The sequence below is a fragment of the Equus asinus genome, chromosome 21 (assembly GCF_041296235.1).
Source record: "Equus asinus isolate D_3611 breed Donkey chromosome 21, EquAss-T2T_v2, whole genome shotgun sequence".
Lineage (NCBI taxonomy): Eukaryota > Metazoa > Chordata > Mammalia > Perissodactyla > Equidae > Equus > Equus asinus.
In genome coordinates, this window is record NC_091810.1 from 62,444,118 (window position 1) to 62,465,393 (window position 21,276).

At 37.2% G+C, this 21,276-nt stretch overlaps 1 protein-coding gene across 50 annotated transcripts in view; it reads left to right on the forward strand.

Moving 5' to 3' along the window:
- CLASP2 (cytoplasmic linker associated protein 2) overlaps window positions 1–21,276 on the forward strand; it is a 164,783-nt gene that overhangs the window by 79,507 nt on the left and 64,000 nt on the right. For all 50 annotated transcript variants that reach the window (XM_070492367.1, XM_070492372.1, XM_070492369.1 and 47 more), the window contains 6 exons: window positions 4,971–5,041; window positions 7,500–7,559; window positions 8,621–8,698; window positions 9,352–9,519; window positions 11,604–11,659; window positions 12,961–13,134. In XM_070492367.1, the coding sequence (XP_070348468.1) occupies window positions 4,971–5,041; window positions 7,500–7,559; window positions 8,621–8,698; window positions 9,352–9,519; window positions 11,604–11,659; window positions 12,961–13,134 (607 nt within the window). The remainder of the gene's footprint in view (window positions 1–4,970; window positions 5,042–7,499; window positions 7,560–8,620; window positions 8,699–9,351; window positions 9,520–11,603; window positions 11,660–12,960; window positions 13,135–21,276) is intronic.

The following is a 21,276-nucleotide window of genomic DNA, read 5'->3' on the forward strand; positions in this document are numbered from 1 at the left end:
AGAAGAGTGGTGAGAATGGGCACCCTTGTCTTGTTCCTGTTCTCCGAGAGATGGCTTTCAGTTTTTCCCCGTTGAGTATGATGTTGGCTGTGGGTTTGTCGTGTATAGCCTTTACTATATTGAGGTACTTTCCTTCTATACCCATATTATTGAGAGTTTTTGTCATAAATGGATATTGGATCTTGTCAAATGCTTTCTCTGCATCTATTGAGATGATGATGTGGTTTTTGTTTCTCGTTTTGTTAATGTGGTGTATCACCTTGATTGACTTGCAGATATTAAACCATCCCTGTATCCCTGGTATAAATCCCACTTGATCATGGTGTATGATCTTTTTAATGTATTGCTGTGTTTGGTTTGCCAAAATTTTATTGAGGATTTTTGCATCTGTGTTCATCGGTGATATTGGCCTGTTGTTTTCCTTCTTTGTGTTGTCCTTATTAGGTTTGGGGATCAGGGAATAATTGGTATTTTTTTAACCCCCAGGGAAAATCACTTTTAAATTATTTTTCTGATAATAAAAGCAATACATGGTTATTATAGTTATCATTGAACATTTAAATAGTATAGAGAATTACAAAGTAAACATGCTTGCATACATGTTTCCTTTGAATAGATACACATATGCATGTACATATGTGTACATATGTGTATGTGTAATCATGTTACAGGTAGTAACCAGCAAATGTGAAGCAGTAAAAATGTTACAGTCAGTGACAAAAGATGGCAGGCAAATTCTTAATATTTCTCATCATCCATATCTTGAAGGGGCCCAAAAGAACAGAGTTAAAAAAATAAATCTCCCCCTTTGATTTCTGCTCTTCTATAACTAATCGCTCTAGGCATTCAGTATGTACTTTTCCAAACTTCTATTCTGTGCCTGTACAAACTATATTTACCACAAAATGTAAATGTAGTATTTATATTTTACATATATGTAAGTAATATGTTTTTTAGCTTATTTTTTTAAACTTAATGACTTGGGCCACTTCCCTTGTCGCTATATATAATTCTTTTTAATGTCTAAATCAGTTCTCTATTAAAGGACATAGCACTAAATTGCCCTCACCCTTCTCCTCCCGAAGTTTATGGAGTCCTTTTGCTCCATCCTTTACCAACATTGTGTGTTAACAGTCTCTTAAAGGTCTTATAATTTAATAAGTGGAATATTATTTCATACTGTACTTTGTTTTTCTTAGATTATTAGAGACGTTAGGTATTTTTTTCCTTTTATAATTCTTTTATGGGTTGCCACTTTATACTCTGTGCATTTTTTTCTGACTGATTTCTAAGACCGTTTTATATATTGTAAATATATTAATTCTGTGTTATATATATGTAAATATTTTCTACCACTCTGTCAGTTCTTCAAATATTGTTTAAGCTGTTATTTGTTATATAGAGAACTTTTAAATTTTTATACATTGAGACAATGCTCCTTTTGTAGTTTTTTTATAGTTAAAATGACTTTCCCCCATCTCACAATTATGAAAAGGTTCAATTGTTTAAAACTTTTTGTTTTAAAATTTAATTTGTTCCTTAGGTTTAGCTCTAACTGGATTTTATTTCTGTGTGAAGTATAGATATGTAACTTGATTTTTCCCCCAAATACAAAACCAGTTGACCTAATGGCATGTTGTGAATTACAGATCAGTCTTTTCTTGAAATGACACCATTTTCATATAGTAAACTTTCATAACTCTATGAGTCCGTTTCTTAAATGCCTTTTCAGTTTCTTTGATCCATTTGGTAGTTGTTTAGCATTTGCAAAATATGGAATTCGTTTACAGAGTATAGAATACTTGGTTCATCACTAAGTCTAGCTTGATACTTAGATTATTCAGGTTCCTTAGAGTCTCATTTCCTAAACAGCTGCTTTAACAGGCAAATTCTGATTCTAGTTTTTGTCAATTTCATTTTTTCTAACAGTTCTTGCTTTGTATACTTTATGTATGGTCATAGTTTTTGACTATTAACCATCCTGAAATAGTATTTTTTTTCTGTCTTTTCTGCTTTCTATTCATTGTGGTTTCTTCTTATCTGCTTCTTATTTTCTTAGACGTTCTTTATTCTTTGTCAGTGTCAAAAAATAAAACCTCTGTTTTTCTTCCCTTGCCTTTTAAAAAGTATACATTTTATCTCATTCATGTCCTTTTTGCCTTTAACCTTTAAATTAAATTGAACAAAGAGATATTTTCATTTTCAGCAATTGAAATTAATCATAGTTTTTTCCTGCTTTGATTCCGAGCAGTGTTTATTAGTAAACTTTTACTTCTCATTTTTTAATTGGTTCTGGGTGATTTTTGTTTGGTTTTAACGTGTGTTCTCAGTGTTCGTGTGTATTTATCTTTTCATATTTTGAAATGGGTTTTCTTTGCCCTTACACAAGAACTAAAAAATTAGACTTTAGGTTCACGTTTCTTTTCCCTCAGAATTGTTTGCTTTTCACTCAGTTATTTTCTTAACTTTTTATTCTTGTCTCTAGAAGAGAGTACCATTTGATTCTTTTATAGAAAAAGATGAAAATAAAAACCTTCAGGAAGCTTTATAGGATAGTCTCTTTGTGGTAGAAGTTTCCGCACAGCAGGTCTGGGAGTAGATCGTCTTTCATTAGTGCTGGCCTTACATAGTGGATGAGGATTTCTGACTAAAATTGAGGTTTCTTTAAACTTATGTTAATTTTCATGTATTGTTTTTCTTTTATTGCTTCTTTTTTCTTTCCCAAGTTTTTTTCTTCTGTTTCTCTTGTTATATGGATTTTGGAGCCCTCATGTCATTTATCATTTCTTGAATAATTTTTTGTCTCATCTTAGAGCTGTATGTGTTGTCAGGAAAAATTCCTCTAAATCCTACCTTCTTGACAGTTCCCATTTTGCCATTCTTAGGCTTTGCATTTTATGCATTGTTTTCAAATTTCTAACTTTTATGAGCTTGTCTCACATTATTAATATGCTATCCCATTATCTCACTGGAAATGCAAATCAGGTGGGGTTTGTGTTTTTTTTAACATTATCTCGTGTTTTCTGTATTTTGTGTGTTTCCCCGGGGGCTACTTCCTTGGAGAACTCTATTTGATACCTGATTCTCTTTTTAATTCCAGAGAAGCTTTTCTTTTTTCAGTTGTCAACTTGTGTAATAAGTAAAAGTCTAAATTATTCCGAGCTTATGTGATTGAATGCTTCATCTGTAATTGTGAGGGTCCCTTTTTATTTTACTTTGGTACAGCTCCCTCTGAAAATGGTGTAGTAATAGTTAGGTTAGTCTCTTTCCCTACCCCTGCCACTGTGTTGGATGTGAGTTAATCAGCAGTCAGACTTTGGGGAGGTTATGAGATCGAGGAGAAGCATGGTAGGTGAGACCTCCTATATAGTGTGTTGTGGCTAGGGAGTCTTCTTGGGCTTTAACTCCATAGTAATGTTTGGGGAATGGTTTCTTCTAGATATTCTAGGGGAGCAGGTCCACAGAACCTTTCCATGCTGAATCTAACAGTTGAGTAACATGCAGGTTAGCACTCTCTTTTATTAGTCTTATCTTGAGCAACTTCAGGTCTATGCATGGTTTTCTTCTGTAGTAGCTGAAACAAGTTTTCCCTTTATTTTGGTTGAGTTAGTTGTGGCAGACACTGATGTGCTATTGGCATTCTCCTTCAGTGAAACACTTGTTTCCACAATACTAGAAACAGTATCAGCAGACACCCTGCAGCTGCCAGCCCCTTCAAGAATTGCCTCTGGGGCTGGCCCCCTGGCTGAGTGGTTGAGTTCCTGCGCTCCACTTCAGCGGCCCAGGGTTTCGCTGGTTCGGATCCTAGGTGCAGACATGGCACTGCTCATCAAGCCATGCTGAGGTGGCATCCCACATAGCACAGCCAGAGGAGCTCACAACTAGAATATATGACTATGTACTGGGCAGCTTTGGGGAGAAGAAGAAGAAGAAGAAGAAGAAGAAGAAGAAAAAAGATTGGCAACAGATGTTAGCTCAGGTGCCAATCTTTAAAAAAAAAAAAAGCCTCAGCTGCAGAGAGCTGAATTCCCAAGGTCTTGCCCCTTCCCAGTATGACCCACATTTCAATAACTGATTGATGTGCAAGTCTAAAGGTGTGGCCATCTTGGACCAATTCGAGACTACTCTGAAGGGCCATTTTAGCTCCAGAGCTCCCTAATGGCTTTGAGCAAAGATATCCTTGGACCATATCAGAGATCGATTTCTTCTTCTGCCCATTTCTGCTTCCTTCTCCTCCCTTCCACAGGTATTGATCCCAAGGGCATTTCTTAATATCCCGCACACTAAACTCCCTCTCAGAGCCTGCTTCCTAGGTAACCCAACCTGTACATTAGCTCAGAAGAAAAATAGGAGATATAAAGCATCCAATGTGTATGCTTAGATTACTCTTTTATTCTTATGTCTATTATGAACTTTGTAGTGTTTGCTTGAATAAAGAAGAGTCTAAGAATTACTAATAGAAATCAGAAGATTATATCTATTGAACTTTACCTAAATTCCAGCTATGGTTCAGCCAGAGTGAAAGTTTAGTTGAAATAACTATTTCAAAGTGTATTCCCAGTAGTTAGGTATGTAGAGTCACTCTGATTACCTGCTTTGATGACATAGCAGTTGTTCTCCTCTACCAGCAGTAGCCCTGGTACTTCAGAAAATGTGACAAATACATGCCCAGTGCCTTTTAGTGCTCCCTCCCCCAAAATTACACTGTCCTCACAGTTCTTTGCAGTTATATGATGAATTTGTCTTTATTACAATATTACAGCCACACCTGTCCTTTGAAACTGTATCATCATCTCTGTTATTTTAATTTCAGAAAACTTTTTGACTGGTCTTAATTTTTTTCAAAATCTGAGTCTTTGGTCTTTTTGTCCTGTTCTAATATAACTAAATACTTGAATGTAAGGCAAATAGAAGAGGAGTTTATGTGAAGTGCACAGTATTTTCAACCTTTTCTAAAACATCTTTTTCAGCATACTCATGTACCCAGACTTATACCTTTAATAACAAGCAATTGCACATCAAAATCAGTTCCTGTGAGGAGGTAAGTTTTGAGAAAAGAATTTTTTTTAGTATAGCGTTAATATTACATTATGTTTAATTCTTAGTCTGGTACAAAAAATTAGCTGTCATGACTTTCTTGCTTTCTGGAAACCTTAGTAAAATTTCTTTTACCTTATGTCATATAAGGGAAAAGGAGTGAAGTGATTATTATGATTACCCACGTTTCTCAGTTTTGTCATTGTGAGCTTTGGTTTATTTGGCCACTTGTTGCTTAGTTTTCAGAAAATATGGAGTCTAGAGTCAGGCCTCGGCTGGAGTCCCACAACTGCCACTGATTGACTGTCCTACCTTGGGCAATTAGTTAACCACTCTGAGCCTCAGGGTCTACATATGTTAGTAGGGCTAATGATATTGACCCGTTAGAATTGTGAAGATTACATGAGACACACATTAGTAGAATTGAATGTAGTGTTGAGAATAGAGTACACAGCCGTATGTGGTCAGTCAGTCTCTCTCTCTCTCCTCTTAGACTTCTTCAATTTTTAATATCACCACTATCATCATCAATAATAAAGACAGCAAAAACAAGATTGTGCGTTTGTTTTTTAAGAATATTGTAAAAGCTTTTTTTATGTTTGATAGATATATGTAACTTAAATACTTTGAATGTTAGGAAGAAGCTGAATATGACATCGTTATTACCTTTAAAGTGATGTAGGGTCTTGGTGACAGTTACCCAATCACCTCTCTCTTCTGTCAGGGTCGGCAAATGATGCCCTGCTGGCCACATCTGACCAACAGTCTAGTTTTGTACAGCACACGAGCTAAGACTGTTTTTTATATTTTTTAAGGTGGTTAAAAAGGGGGAAAGAAGAAGAACGTGAGGTAGAGACTGTATGTGGTTTGCAAAGCCTAAAATATTTACTATCTGGCCCTTTACAGAAAGGGTTTATCAATCTCTTACATTAAGGAAAATGATAATTGGAGACATAGGAATGTAACAGAGAAGGAAGGAGTCAGGAAATGCATCATAAAATTGCCTTGAAAATGGAGAGCAATTCAGTACCTGTAGGGGAAGTGAGTGGGGCATAACCTAAGCCTAAGCAGAGATGTAAAGCTGTGCCACATGCTGCAGAGCCATCAGACAGGCCACTGAGGCCACAACACATGATAAATGGAAGATTTCTGTAGGAAAAGAGGCTGATGGGGGCAGAGGAACAGGAATAGGTCAAAATTAGAGCATAGAGGGCTTTGAATGTCCTGAAGAGAAATTTTTACATTGTTCTGTAAATGACAGTTTTTGGTGAGGAGGTAATGTCATCCATCCTAGTTTTCATTTCCAGCAATGAACAGTGATTAAAAAGGGACAGTGAGAAGCATTAGTTTAATTAAGTAGGAATTCTTATAGCTCATTTAAGAGACTCAGGATCTGAACTAGCACTGTATTGATGATTATTGATTGAAGGAGATTTAATTCAATAAATAAATTCAAGAGATTTCAGGTGTAGAAATGAGACTTTATAATGGGATATGGATGAGGGAAGTGATGTCAAGTCAGCCTATGAGCTCTGGAGTCATGATGCCAGGATTTAAGTCCCAGACCTATCACTTTGGGCTAATTAATTTAACCTCCCTATTTTTCATTTTCTAATCTGCACAATATGGGTTAGAAGAGTGGATTTGAGAGAGTAACAACTAATTTGTTCTTTTGTATGTGGTATTTGAGTTGACATTCACTGCCTTTGCAGAGATGTTTATGAGTTGGTCGAAACTTTGACTTAACAGCTGGGTTGAAGAACCAATGCTGGAGATGTTGGACTAGATGTGAGAAGTGAAACTGGTAGTCAGAGCTAAGGGTATAGATGATATTACCCAAGTAAAGACTATAAAATGAGAGAAGTGGGCTCAGATTAGCACCAACCAGGTGAGCACCTATTTAAGGGCAAGTAGAGAAAAAGTGTTAATAGAGGAAAAACAGGGCAGAGCTGTGTCAAATGCCAAGAAAGCTGTGTCCATTATTTGCCAAGAAACAAGAGAAGCTCAAGAATGAGACAGTTGAAGAAGTTAAGATGTAGAGGCTTAGGAGAAAATATATAAATACATGATTAAAAATCATATACATATATATTTAAGGAAACAAATGTGGAAAGGGAAGATCCATCACATCTTTCTTGGTCACCATTGTATATCTTCAATCTCAAGTGCATAGTAGGTGTTCGATAAGTATGTTTTGAATTAAATGAAATTTGTTAAATTTTATGTCAGACAAACGTTTTAAGTTAAAATTATGGGGAACTCTTAAGGTCCTTATCTATTTAGCATAGGAGTAGTTGGAGCCTTAAAGTAAGCTAAGTATTTGGCAGTTACAATATCTATAAACATGTCTTATACTTTAAGACAAAGTGCAGTATTATAGAAGATAGTGTTAATTAACATTTAGTTATAAATTAATATAACTTAATATAATGTTATAACATTTAATTATGTTTATTTTTTAGGCGTTCATTTGAATTTTTAGATTTGTTGTTACAGGAGTGGCAGACTCATTCATTGGAAAGGTATGCATGAACTTTTCCTCTCCTACCTCCCTCCCCTCCCTATTGTCACCAGTTCTTCAGAAGTTGATGGTATTGGTTTTGCATTATTTAAAGCTGTGGTGTGGTGCTCCTCTTATTTGTTGCAGCTATGAATAGTATGATTTTCGTCTTTGTTTGTGGGGTGAGTGAGGGTCTCAAGTAGAATGGGTTATATAAGATACTCCAGGTTAAACTGGGCAAAAATTTAGAAACGTTATCTGCAGTCATGTGAGATAGGTTTCCTCAGGTGCAGTTAATGAAGTAATGCATCATTTAAGATAGAAGGAAGGCACTTGTTTCAGAGGAAAGAGATTTAAAAAACAGAGAGATTCATTGGAAAGTTTCTCCACACCAGCCGTCAGATGTCATAGGTCCAGTATATACTGAGCAGCGTCTAATGTAGCTCTTCAATGAGCAAGAGGAAAATGTGTGGGCAGCTAGTTGGTCACTGGCTATTTGCGTGGCTACATTTCTCGTTAGTTTCAAGTTTGAAGCTTGGGTTATACCTACATTTACATTGAATATGTTGATTTTCCATTTTCATGGAAATCGTTAAATCTGTTTACAGCCTTTTTTTAAAAAATAGAATTTGTTGTTTAATGTAGCCATGATATAATTCCAAATTTTCTTTAAGTTATTTTATGACAGCTACTATTCAGTTTAGTCAGATCGTTAGTGATCGTATGGTTAACAAATAATTTTCTACATTGGTAGGTTAGTGAGGAACCACACAGAAGGCTTTTTTTATTTCATTAAAATTTTAAGATTTAAGTACTATATATTTATACATTATCTAGATTCCATATAAAAATAATTATTTTCAGGTTAATTATGTTTGACTTGTCAGAAGGAAACCATACATGAATGAAAGTATGTGGTGGATTATTTGAAAATTTTGCCATCTTAGATTTATTATTATGCACTAATTAATCTTTTTACCTCCCCTACCCTTTGTGACTGATGTGTAACATATAGGCAGTGAGTATCATTTGTCGTGAAATACATGGTTTTACACATGATTCTAAAGATGTTTTATTTTATAGACATGCAGCTGTCTTGGTTGAAACTATTAAGAAGGGAATTCACGATGCTGATGCTGAGGCCAGAGTGGAGGCAAGAAAGTAGGTCTATAATGTATATTTGTGACAGTTTGAGCATGCTTTGGTCTTCTCTTTGAAAGGAATCATATTGGGAGAATGAAAATATCAGAAGTGTCCCAAGTATTCTACTTGATTAGCTCTTTAGTAAAATTGAGATTGACTTTTTTTTCATTAAATCTATGCTAGATGTCTCAGTTTACTTCCTGTTGTCATTTGTATAATCATCAGTACTCCTATTCCATCATAACATACTCACTTTCTTTGTGAATAAAAATAGCTATCATTTATTGAGCGTTATGTCATGTACCCGATAGACTGTGCGGCAGTTGGTACATGTTATTTTCTCATCCTTAAAATGATCCTGTAAAGGTGATGTCGCCATAGGTTGGCAACTGAAGTTTGGAGATTTGGAGATATATCCAAAGTCATGCAAACCGTAAGGATCACAGCCAGATTTTGAACTGACATCTGCTTTTCTCAAAAGCCTGGCGTCTTTCCACCAAGACTTGTTAAATTTAGAAAGTATCACTTGACACGTAGTGAATGTATTAAAAACCTGTAGGTTCATCTTCATTCTTCCCTAATGTACACATTTTACTCTTAATGTCTAATCATGTAAACTATTACATTATGTGCTTTTCTTTCTCTTTGTTGTTTGTTCGCTTGTTTTACAGGACATATATGGGTCTTAGAAACCACTTCCCTGGTGAAGCAGAAACGTTGTATAATTCCCTTGAGCCCTCTTATCAGAAAAGTCTTCAAACTTACTTGAAGAGTTCTGGCAGTGTAGCATCTCTTCCACAATCGGACAGATCCTCATCTAGCTCACAAGAAAGTCTCAAGTAAGGTCATATAAATGATAATTATTGATTTCTTCCTCTCCCCAAAGTTCAGGTTGGATGGTTGAATATCTGCTTGCTTTCACTTAAAGCCTTGAAAGAAAGACTTGAATGTACTTATATTCTTTGGTGTGTTGTCTCTCAAGGATTGGATTACATGCTAGTATAACTTCTTTAAGTATTTAGTGTTTCAAATTTTGTTTCTATGTGTTCATGTCTGTGGAAAAGATTGGGAAGCACTGATTTATAAACATTTCTTAATACCTCAAAAATAGTTCATACAGTAGGTGGCCCATTTCTAGGGTATTTTAATGGAAGAATTGTAATGGAGATTCAGAAGTCATCTTCAGAACTCTGACACAGCACTGTGTGACTGATAAAAAAAACTCCAGTTTCCCTTCCTCACCTCTTGCACAGTTTAAGATTTCAGCAAATCCCTCAAGGGGGCAAAATTATCTAGTATCTGACTCACTTCTCTGTAACTCTGTTCTTGTTATTATGTTGGCCACCTCAAATCCTTGCAGCCGTGGCAGCCTTAACCATATTTTCTGTCTCTCTAGCCCTGTGAGATTGCTAAAATTTCTGATGCCTTCTCTGCTCCCTAGCAGTGACCACAAGTATCTGCAGATTTCCCCAGGGAAGAGCAGCTCACAAAATGTGAGCTTACCTCTCTGTAATTCCTGTCTCTTTGGGATCTTGACCCCACAAAAACTGCTAGTTGCCTTGGCAGCTCTCTCATGCAGGACTGGGACCAGGGTGAGGCAAGTGAGGCACGTAGGGCACAAAATTCAAGGAAGCACTCCCAGGGTCCTGTGAGTACTGTATTAAAGTCCAGTGACTTACAAGTTTTCAGAATAAAAGTAGATATTCAAAAAATAATTGCTGTAGGAATAATTACCTATCTAAACTTCTATTTAAATGTGATAAATTTGCACCCCGCATGAGCTTTTTTTCCCCCTTTACTTTTATTTACTATGCACAAACGTTAAAATACCTATGAATCATCTGAAGATCTCGTTAAAATGCAGAATCTGATTCAGTAGATTGGGAATGGGGCTTGAGATTTTGCATTATTTACACACTCCTAGGTGAGGTCAATGCTTTTTGTCTGTGGACCATACTTTGAGTAGCAAGTATCTAAAGAAAATATTTTATCTTAGTCTTGTGTAACGTCTTTATACATAAACAGCCTTAAATTCTGTGAACCTGTAAGTGGTCTGCCTCAATCTAATAGGCAGCAATTTTAGGGAACAGTTATAAAATAATATGATACTGGGTTTAATAACCAACTACCAAATTTACCATTTGATAATAGTAACTTAAAGAATGTTTCTGCAGCCTGACATTAACCTGTTTGGGAATTTTGCTTCTGTCTTCCCCCACCTTTAAAATTTATACTTTCCAGATCCCCCTTACATCCTTAGGTATATTATTTATCTGTGGCCTGCAGGGTATCATTATAATTAAAGATAAATAATAAAAAAAGATATTAAGGGAGATGGTGGATTTTTAAAGATGATTTAGAGCTGTTTTGCTTTCTAATCATACATGTTATCCTCGGCAGTGGGTCTTACCCTTATTCTGTTGCCCACGCACTAATACTTAGCACAGCTGTAAGCAGTGTGATACCTACCTGGTAGGGCATGAATTGCCAAGGGCCACAGCCATTATGACTTAGGTGACAGAAGCTTTGGTTATGCTTAGTTGCCTATGTGCTAGTAATAACATACCTCTCTCTCCTTCTAAGTGAAGTATCTCAGAATACAAGTGTTGGAGAGTGCTATTATTGAGTCTCTATAGAGAGCATTGTGATGTGTGCTCAGGACCAGAGTAAACAACAGCATTCTGGTCCCTCCCTGTCTCTGTAGAGCTTAGTCTTTATTCATTGCTTGTTATTTCCTTTTTGCTTCACAGTTAATTGAGATACCATTGATATGTGACAACAACTCTTCTAAAGTGAGGTCTAAAAGGAAAATTAAAATTAGGAGTACTTCTCAACTCTTCAGAAAACTCAGTACTTTTCATTAATTATCAAAGGAGTGATAAATTCCATCTTCTTACTAAAAGCATTTCTTTTTACCTTGCAGTCGCCCTTTTTCTTCTAAATGGTCTACGGCAAACCCATCAACTGTGGCTGGAAGAGGTAAATTGTCTTTTTCTTTTTTTCTGAGGAAGATTCACCCTGAGCTAACATCCACTGCCAATCCTCCTCTTTTTTTTTGCTTGAGGAAGATTAGCCATGAGCTAACATCTGTGCCAATCCTCCCCTATTCTTTTTTGTTTGCAAGACACCTCCACAGTGTGGCTGGCAAGTGGAATAGGTCCACGCCCAGTATCCAAACCCGCGAATCTGGGCCACTGAAACGGAGCATGCGGAACTTTAACCGCTCAGTCAAAGGGCCGGGCCTGTAAATTGTCTTTTTAAGTAAGAGTTATAGCATGTTTTACTTAATAAAGTAAAAGCTACTTTATATATAGAGTAAAAGTTACTATGTAAAATGATTTTCTTGTCATCAGTCACATTTAAAAGTAGTAGCTTTTAAACTGTTTTGCTGTGGTTTTAAAGTGTAATTTTTAAACTATTTTAAACTTTTAACCTTTTGATGTGACGGACAGTGAGAAAATAATTTTACATACTAACCCAATACTACACATATACACTGTACTTGTGTTTGTATGCCATATACATTACTACATATAATATGTACATTGTAGTGTATGTAATTACATACATACAATATACATATACTATGAAGTATATTGTGTATGTGTATACTTATGTAGTATAATTCAAAGTTCCATGAAACACTACTTACCCTTACTTGTGATGCACTGTTTCCTGTTCTGTTTCATTCTTTAAAATTCTGGCCATGACCCACTTAGTTGATTTCACAGCCTGTTAATGGATCCTAATTCACAGTTTATAACACTTCTCGTTTTTAAAATTGAAAGACTGAAGACCAGAAATTTAATGACTTAATTTGCATTGCCTAAGAGTGGCAGAACATGCATTATTTTCTGACTAATCCTACTCTTGGACTAGTTCTGTTTGCATTTTTCTGATAATAAAAAGATAGCATGGCTGTCATTTATTTATCTTGTACTTCATTTTCCTGAATCAGTCATAAACATCATCTCTCCATCTACAAAACAGTCCTATGAATTTTACAACGTATAATTATTTTTCCCATTTTATGGCAGAGGAAAATGAGGCAGAGAAGTATTGAAAAAATTGTCCAAGAAGATTTAGTTGTGACAAGATTGAGACTGAGGCATTCTGACTTTAAAACACTGTAGACTACTTTCTAGTGTCCATCTGTCCACTGCTTTCTTTTTGACCATTGGTCATCATGGATTAGCTCATGGTGGTTTTAAGTTTATATAATTTTCATGCTGTTTGCAGTGATTTAAATAATATAGGTTACTTTGCTTTGTTTTCTATAGTATCAGCAGGCAGCAGCAAAGCCAGTTCTCTTCCAGGAAGCCTTCAGCGTTCACGAAGTGACATTGATGTGAATGCTGCTGCTGGTGCCAAGGCACATCATGCTGCTGGGCAGTCTGTACGAAGCGGGCGGTTAGGTGCAGGTGCCCTGAATCCAGGTTCCTATGCATCATTAGGTAAGACAGCTAATTATAAGAAATTGTATGTTGTTTTCTCCCTGGTCTCAGTGAAGTCAGGATGGTGGTGATATCTTAATCATTTCCATTTCATTCTTACTAGTTAAGGATAGTCCATATGTTTTAATATGATTCTATACTTGGGGCGTCGTTCTGCGGTATCTAAAGGCTGCCTTGTTTCCACTTTACCTCTTCTCCTCCTCCTAACCATCTTGATCAGAGGAACAATTCTTGATTCCATGATTTGCCTATAGAATTTTCACAGCTCTGCACTACTGCCGCATCCAACCATGGTTTACTAAGGAAGTTTGTGAAGGATATTGGCCTTCTATCCAGTTTCTCTGTTCTCTTTCTCCTACTTCTGTTCACTTACCAAAAGTTAAATCCTTTTGGGGATCTAGGAGAACTTCAAAGACTTAGTCATAATCAAAGTTTAAAAATATATTCTCAAGACTATTCAGAGTTTTGTTTTTTATGTCCATCAACTTTAAAAGTTTAAAAAAAGGTTGGGGCCGGCCTGGTGGTGCAGCGGTTAAGTGCCCATGTTCCGCTTCAGCAGCGCAGGGTTCACCGCTTCGGATCCTGGGTGTGGACATGGCACCGCTTGGCAAACCATGCTGTGGCAGGTGTCCCATGTATAAAGTAGAGGAAGATGGGCACAGATGTTAGCTCAAGGCTAATCTTCCTCAAAACAAAAACAAAAACAAAACAAAACAAAAGTTTGAGGTTGGTTATCCATTTTGCTGGTCTCTATTTTGTGCTTCATTTTTCTTTCTCTTGAGTAGTACTGGTGGAACACTGGTCAAGGAGATCATTGGAACACAATAGGAAGTGCAGAGATTTTAGGTTTGAATGGAGTACATGACAAAGTTGGCACAACCACATTCAGTGAGGAAAGGATAAATTATTTAGTAAGTGGTATTTAGACATAGGGTTTACAATTTGGTATAAAATTTAAGTTAGAACTATTTTTCACACCATACAGCCATTTATTCCAGATGACTGAAAAGTTGAACAAAAATGTAAATTAACTTGATGAAAACATAGTAGTTGAGTATTCATCTAATCTCAAGTTGGGGAAGGAATTTCTAAACATAAAAGCCAAAAAGTCGTGAGGAAAGTGTCCCTCATTTAAATCTTAAGTGTGAAAATATAAAATCAAGTGGCTAGAAACAAAAAGGGAAAAAGCTTTTGCCACATACTACAAAAAAAAGCTAAAATGTCAACAAGTTTTATAAGTCTATGAAAAACAAATGAGCTTTTTTTTAGAAAAATATTCTACATATATCAAGAAAAGCATATATCATAATTGCACAGAAAACACAGAACAGATGTTGAACTGCAGTTGTAATCAAACAAATGCAAATTGAAAGATTCGTAAATACAGTAGTCCCTCATTATCCATGCAGATACATTCCAAGACTCCCAGTGGTTGCCTGAAACTTCACATAGTACCAAACCCTATATATAGTATGGATTTTCTTCTACATACACTCCTATGATAAAGTCTAATTCATAAATTAGGCACAGTAAGAGATGAACAACAATAACTATTAATAAAATAGAACAAATATAACAATATACTATAATAAAAGTTAGCATAGCTAGCATATATCTTAGCATATATCATAGCATAGATCTTAGCAACCTCAGCATACGATTTTTTTTCTTTCCTTATTAAGTGGAGTATGTTCACCTTTTCACTTAAGGGAAGCACTTTGCAGCTTCTCTTCGGAATATTTGAGTTGCCAGCATCACTACTCTTGCACTTTGGGGCCATTATTACGTAAAATAAGGGTTATTTGAACACAAGCACTGCGGTATAGCAACAGTAGATCTGATAACTAAGATGGCTAAGTGACTAATGGGCAGGTAGTGTATTCAGTGTGAATACGCTAGACAAAAGGATTATTCACATCTGGAGTGGGATAGCGGGAGATTTCATCACGCTACTCAGAACAGCTTGCCATTTAAACGTTATTATGAAAGTTCTAGCCAGGTCAGTTAGGCAAGAAAAAGAAATAAAAGGTATTCAGATTGGAGAATAGGTAAAACTATCTTTATTTGCAGAAAACATGACCTTAAATGTAGAAAATCCTAAGAAATCCACAAAAAACTAGTAGCGATTAATATTTAGTTCAGCAAGGTTGTAGAATACAGGATCAGTATACAAAAATCAATTGTATTTCCACATGCTAGCAGTGAATAATCTAAAAATGAAAGACTACAATTCCAATTACAATAGCATCAAAAAGAATAAAATACTTGGGAATCAATATAGCAAAAGAAGTGTAAGACTTTTCTAGGAAAAACCATTTCTTTGTTTCTCCTTTACTTTCATACTCATAATACTCTTGACACCAAATGTGTGGGTTTTCCATACCAAGCAATTCTTCTCCATCAACGGGGTGTCCTGCAATTCAGTTCACTTCTGATATTAATCATAGTTAGCAGAGACCTCACAGGTTAAGGACTCAGTCCCATAAGACTGTCCCCCCAACTCCCACTTCAGACATCATTTGCAAGTTCAGGTTGTTACCTGTGCTTCTGATCAACTGGCTAAATCAAAGGTTCCCGTGAACCCCTCCTCGGGTTCGATAAATTTGGCAGAGCAGGTCACAGAACTCAGGAAAACAGTCTACTTAGTAGATTACTGGTTTATTACAAAGGATATTAAAGGATATGAATGAATAGCCAGATGAAGCGATACATGCGGCAAGGTCCAGAAGGGTCCCAAACACAAGAGCTTCTATCCCCATGGAATTGGAGTGCACCACCCTCCTTGCAGCCTCCTGGTGGATGTGTTCACCAACCCAGAAACTCTCTGAACCTTGTACTTCAGGGGTTTTTATGGAGGCTTCATCACAGAGGCATGATCAAACATTAACTCAATCTCCAGCCCCTCTCTTCTTTCCAGAGGATGGAGGGTGGGGTGAAAATTCCAAGTTTCTAATCCTGGCTTCATCTTTCTGGTAACCAGTCCCCATCCTGAAACTGTCCAGGAGCCCACCAGGAATCACCTCATTAGAACAAAGGATGTTCCTATCTCCCAGGAAATTTCAAGGGATTTAGGAGCTCTGTGCAGATTCCTGAGTCAAAGACCAAATATTAGAACAAAAAATACTCCTGGTGCTCTTATCACTCAGGAAATTACAGAAGTTTTTGGAGCTCTGTGCCAGGAACTGGGCAGAGACATATATATATATATAGATAGATATATTTTTTCTTTTTAATTTTACACTGTACACTGAAAACTGCAACACATTTTTAAAAGATCTAAATAGAAAGATATCCAGGTTCTTTAAAGGCTTAATATTGTTAAGATGGCACATTGACCTACAGATTCAGTGCATCCATATCAAAAGTCCAGCTGTGGAGCCAGCCTGGTGGAGTAGTGGTTGAGTTCACATGCTCTGCTTTGGCTGCCCAGTGTTCACAGGTTCGGATCCTGGGTGGGGACATACACACCGCTCATCAAGCCATGCTGTGGCAGCATCCCTCATATGAAAGTGGAGGAAGATCAGCACAGATACTAGCTTGGGCATAATCTTCCTCGAGCAAAAAGAGGAAGATTGGCAGCAGGTGTTAGCTCACGGCCAATCTTCCTCACACACACACAAAAAAAGTCCTGCTGCCTTTTTATAGAAATTGACAAGCTGATCCTAAAATCCTTTTGAAAATGTCAGGGATCCCAAGTAGATGAAACAGTCTTGAAAAAGAAGAACAAAGTTGGTGGACTCAACGGTTCCCAATTTTAAAACTTACTTGCAGGCTACAGTAATCGAGTCTCTGTGGTACTAGCATAAGGATAGACATATAGATCAATGTAATAGAATTGAGAGTCCATAAGTAAACCCATATGTCTTTTCAACAAATGGTACTGGAACAACTAGATAGCCACATCCCAAGAAATAAATTTGGACCCCTACCTCACCATATCTAAAAAAAATTTACTAGTAAAAAAAAATTTGCTCAGAAAAAAACAGAGCTAAAACTCTAGAACTCCTAGAGGAAAACATAGATGTAAATTTTCATGACCTTGGATTAGGCAACGTTTTCTTAGATAGTACACCAAACACACAAGCAACCAAAGAAAAGATAGATAAATTGGACTTCATCAAAATAGAAAACTTTTATGCTTCAAAGGGCACCATCAAGAAAGTGAAAAGACAGCACACAGAATAAGAAGAAACATTTGCAAATCACGTAATATGATTAGAGACTTATATCCCAAATACATGAAGAACTCGTACGACTCAGTAAGAAAAAGACAGTTCGGTTTAGAAATGGGCAAAGGATTTGAATAGACATTTATCTGAAAACAATATGCAGATTGTCAATAAGGACCTGAAATGGTGCTCAACATCATTAATCATTAGGGAAGTGCAAGTCAGCACAGTGAGATATAATTTCATACCCATTAGGATGGCTGTTACCAAAAAGATGGACAGTAACAAACCTGGCAAGGATGTGAAGAAATGAGAACCTTTGAACACTGCTGGTGGGAATGTAAAATAGCAGATCCACTATAGAAACAGTTTGGCAATTTCTCAAATAGTTAAACATAGGGCCTGACCCTGTGGCACAGTGGTTAAGTTCAGCGCACTTTGCTTTGGCAGCCCAGGTTTGCAGGTTTAGATCCCAGGCGCGGACCTACACCACTCGTCAGCCGTGGTGAGGCAGCAGCCCACATATAAAGTGGATGAAGATTGTCACAGATGTTTACTCAGGGCTAATCTTCCTTAAGCAATAAAAAGAGGAAGATTGGCAACAGATGTTAGCTCAGGGCTAATCTTCCTCAGGAAAGAAAAAAAGTTAAGCATAGAGTTACCATGTGACTCAGCAGTTCCACTCCTGGCTGTACACCCAAGACATGAAACATGTTCTCTTTTTTTTTTTTTTTTGGAGGAAGATTAGCCCTGGGCTAACTACTGCCAATCCTCCTCTTTTTGCTGAGGAATACTGGCCCTGAGCTAACATCCATGTTCATCGTCCTCTGCTTTATACATGGGATGCCTACCACAGCATGGCTTTTGCCAGGTAGTGCCACATCCACACCCAGGATCTGAACTGGTGAACCCAGGCTGCCGAGAAGTGGAACGTGTGAACTTAAGCGCTGCGCCACCGGGCTGACCCCGAAACATGTTCTTATAAAACGTGTACATCCATGTTCATGGCAGCATTTTCCATGATAGCCAAAAAGTGGAAACAACCCAAATGTCCAGCTAGTGAATGGTTAAATAGGTGTTTCCATACAATGGAGTGGAATATTATTCAGCCATGAAGAGGAGTATATCACATAAAAATGAAGTGCTAATGTATGCTATAAGATGGATAAATGTTGAAAACATTATCAAGTCAGACACAGACAGCCACATATTAGTTGATTTCATTTATACAAAATGCCTAAAATAGGTAAATCCACAGAAACAGAAAGTAAATTAGTTGTTGCTAAGGGCTGGGAGTCGGGGAAATAGGGAGTGACTCCTAATGGGTACAGGATTTCTTTCTTGGAGTGATGTAAATGTTCTGTAATTAGATAGTGGTGAGGGTTGTGCTGCATTGTGAATATATTAAAAACACTGAATTGTATACTATAAAAACGGTGAATTTTGTCGTACATGAATTGTATCTTAACTTTTTATAAGTCAGGAAAAGACTAGAAAACAAAAACTTATCATGAGTCTTAAAAATAAAAACATTATATTTAATATGTTATTTTCATTACCAGAAACAAATATTGTATTTGAAATGTTTTCATGTGAACTAGAGAGCCAATTTGCAACAATGTTTTTTTTCAGAAGAAAGCTTACAGTAGTACCATGAGATTGACTTAATTTGTTTCTTTAGGTTCTGTAAAGTTTGAATTGCATGTTTGCTTCATTACAAAAGAGAAAGGTGTCGTCTTTTCTCTTCATCTGGCCCAGGTTTACCCTCAAGGACAAGGAACTACTTGCCTGTGGCTCTTTCCAGGGCTTAGATAATGAATTTTCTCATTCTCTCTCTCTCTATTTCTGTTTCTTTTTCTGTTTCTCTCTATATATCTGTCTTTCTTGATCTTTCTTTCTATCTCTTCCTCTCTCTCTCTCTCAGCTTTGTTACACACATGTGACTGGTGTTCTCTCTGTTTTCTTCTACTTTGAGCCTTGCTTATCATGGTGGAACACTTATGGATCAGGGAGAGTTTTCCATTATTTTCCAGTAAACACTTAATGAGCACTTCGTTTTTGCGAGGTACCCTGCTGTTTGCCAGAGATGCAAAGATATATACTTCTATACTCAAAGAGTCTCTTAGCCTGTTGGTAGGTTGCTAAAGGATGAGCAGCTAAAAGCTTGTTGACTTTTATGCATTTTGAGTTTGAAGTTCCTGTGAGACATCAAACTGGGGCTGTTCGGGAGGCAGGCTGGTATAGTGATGCATTGAGATACAGTGGTACAGAACTCAGGAGAGAGAACTATGCCTGAGATTACATTTGGAAGTTATTAGAGAGTTGTTCTTACTGTAATCTTTCAATATTAAACTCAGTACATTCCTTAAAGCAGTTGCCACTGGGTTTTTTCCTCCACTAAAGTACTAAATCCTTGGGCAACAGGAATATAATGAGTACTTTGAAGTTTACCCTTTTTATCCTGAAGAGGAAGCTTGATGTGATGGCAAATAGCAATTTGTGTTAAGGAAACTTTGATATGCATATTTATGAATTATGAATATTTGTTCTCAAAAACTGGGTTTGTGGAATTGTTTAAATGGAAAAGAATCTAAATGGTTTCAGTGGTATCATGTGGACAGTCAAAGCCAGATTTCAGTTGATTGAGGAAGAACTTAGGAGAATTTGTATAAATTATTCCTATACTTGATGGTCAAGAAAAGAGGTAAAAGAACAATGTAGGAATTATTTGTAGTTAAAAGTTAAGGAACTTTTTGTTTTTTAAGATTGGAGGAGTTAAATACATTTGTATGCTAAGGTGGTTGAGTCAGTAGAGAAGGAAAAGTTAAAAATGCAAGGATGAGAGGAGATAATTTATGGGCAGAGTTCCTAGGAAAGGCATGAGGAATGGGATATATAGAGCATAGCTGGAGAGTTAGCCTTGGATGTGGAAGGGTCACCAGTTTCATTGAGGTAGAAGGGAAGGAAATGAAGAAGGAAATAGATTCAAATATATTTTGGGGGGATTAAGAAGAATGTCATCCGGGGGGTTGTTGTGACTTCCTGCCTGAGGAGTCAGAGTCAGGATCGTGTGCTAATAAAAAGCAGGGTGACCGAGAGGTGGATTGAGGTTTAGAATAGCTGTGGAGGGGGCATAAGAGGTAAGGCACTCTTCTGGGCTTCCTGACCACCCATACATTTGGAGACCTGGCCAGAAGGACTCACAGAACTCAGAGGCAACTGTACTCATGGCTGAGGTTTATCATAGCAAAAGGACACAAGCAGGATCAGCAAGGGAAAAAGTTTCATCAGGTAGTCTGCAGGAGTCTAGGCACAGGCTTTCAAAGTTCTCACTCCCAGAGATGAGAATGAGGGGCTGCACAGAATGTGCTCCCTCCTCCAGCAATGTAATGCAGGAACGTGTACATGGTGTTTCTGTCCACGGAAGCTCACTTGAGACTCAGAGTCCAGGGTGAGGGTGGAATGGAGGTAGTTATGTAGCCACCCTGGCACACAACCAGCCACAATTACCAGAATTCCATACTTCCGAAAAGAAAGCAGATGTTCACCATAAATCACATTGTTTGCACAAACAATCTGGGCAAATTGATATAGCAGAGGTCAGTACCATTCCCTGCCCCCACCCCCCTGCGTGCGCGCGCACACACACACACACACACACACACACACAGAATAACCTTATCATTGACATAGGGAGCATCCAAAACTAAGTTCCCAAAGGCCAGCCAAGAGCCAGCCCCGTAAGTAGGCCCTCATTAAGAGCAGCATCAAGCCTGGTATGTTTATACTTTCCTGCAGAGGCACTAAAGGCCCAGCCTGATAATTACCCCACTTCCCAGTAGTGCCAGTATGCATGATTTCATAGTTTTGTAATTTTCTCTATTAGAGTAGAAAAATTGAGATTTATCTAGATTTGAGGTTTTATAGGGATTGAAAGTTCTGAGAAAGGATGGGATGGGGAAGCAACAAGGCG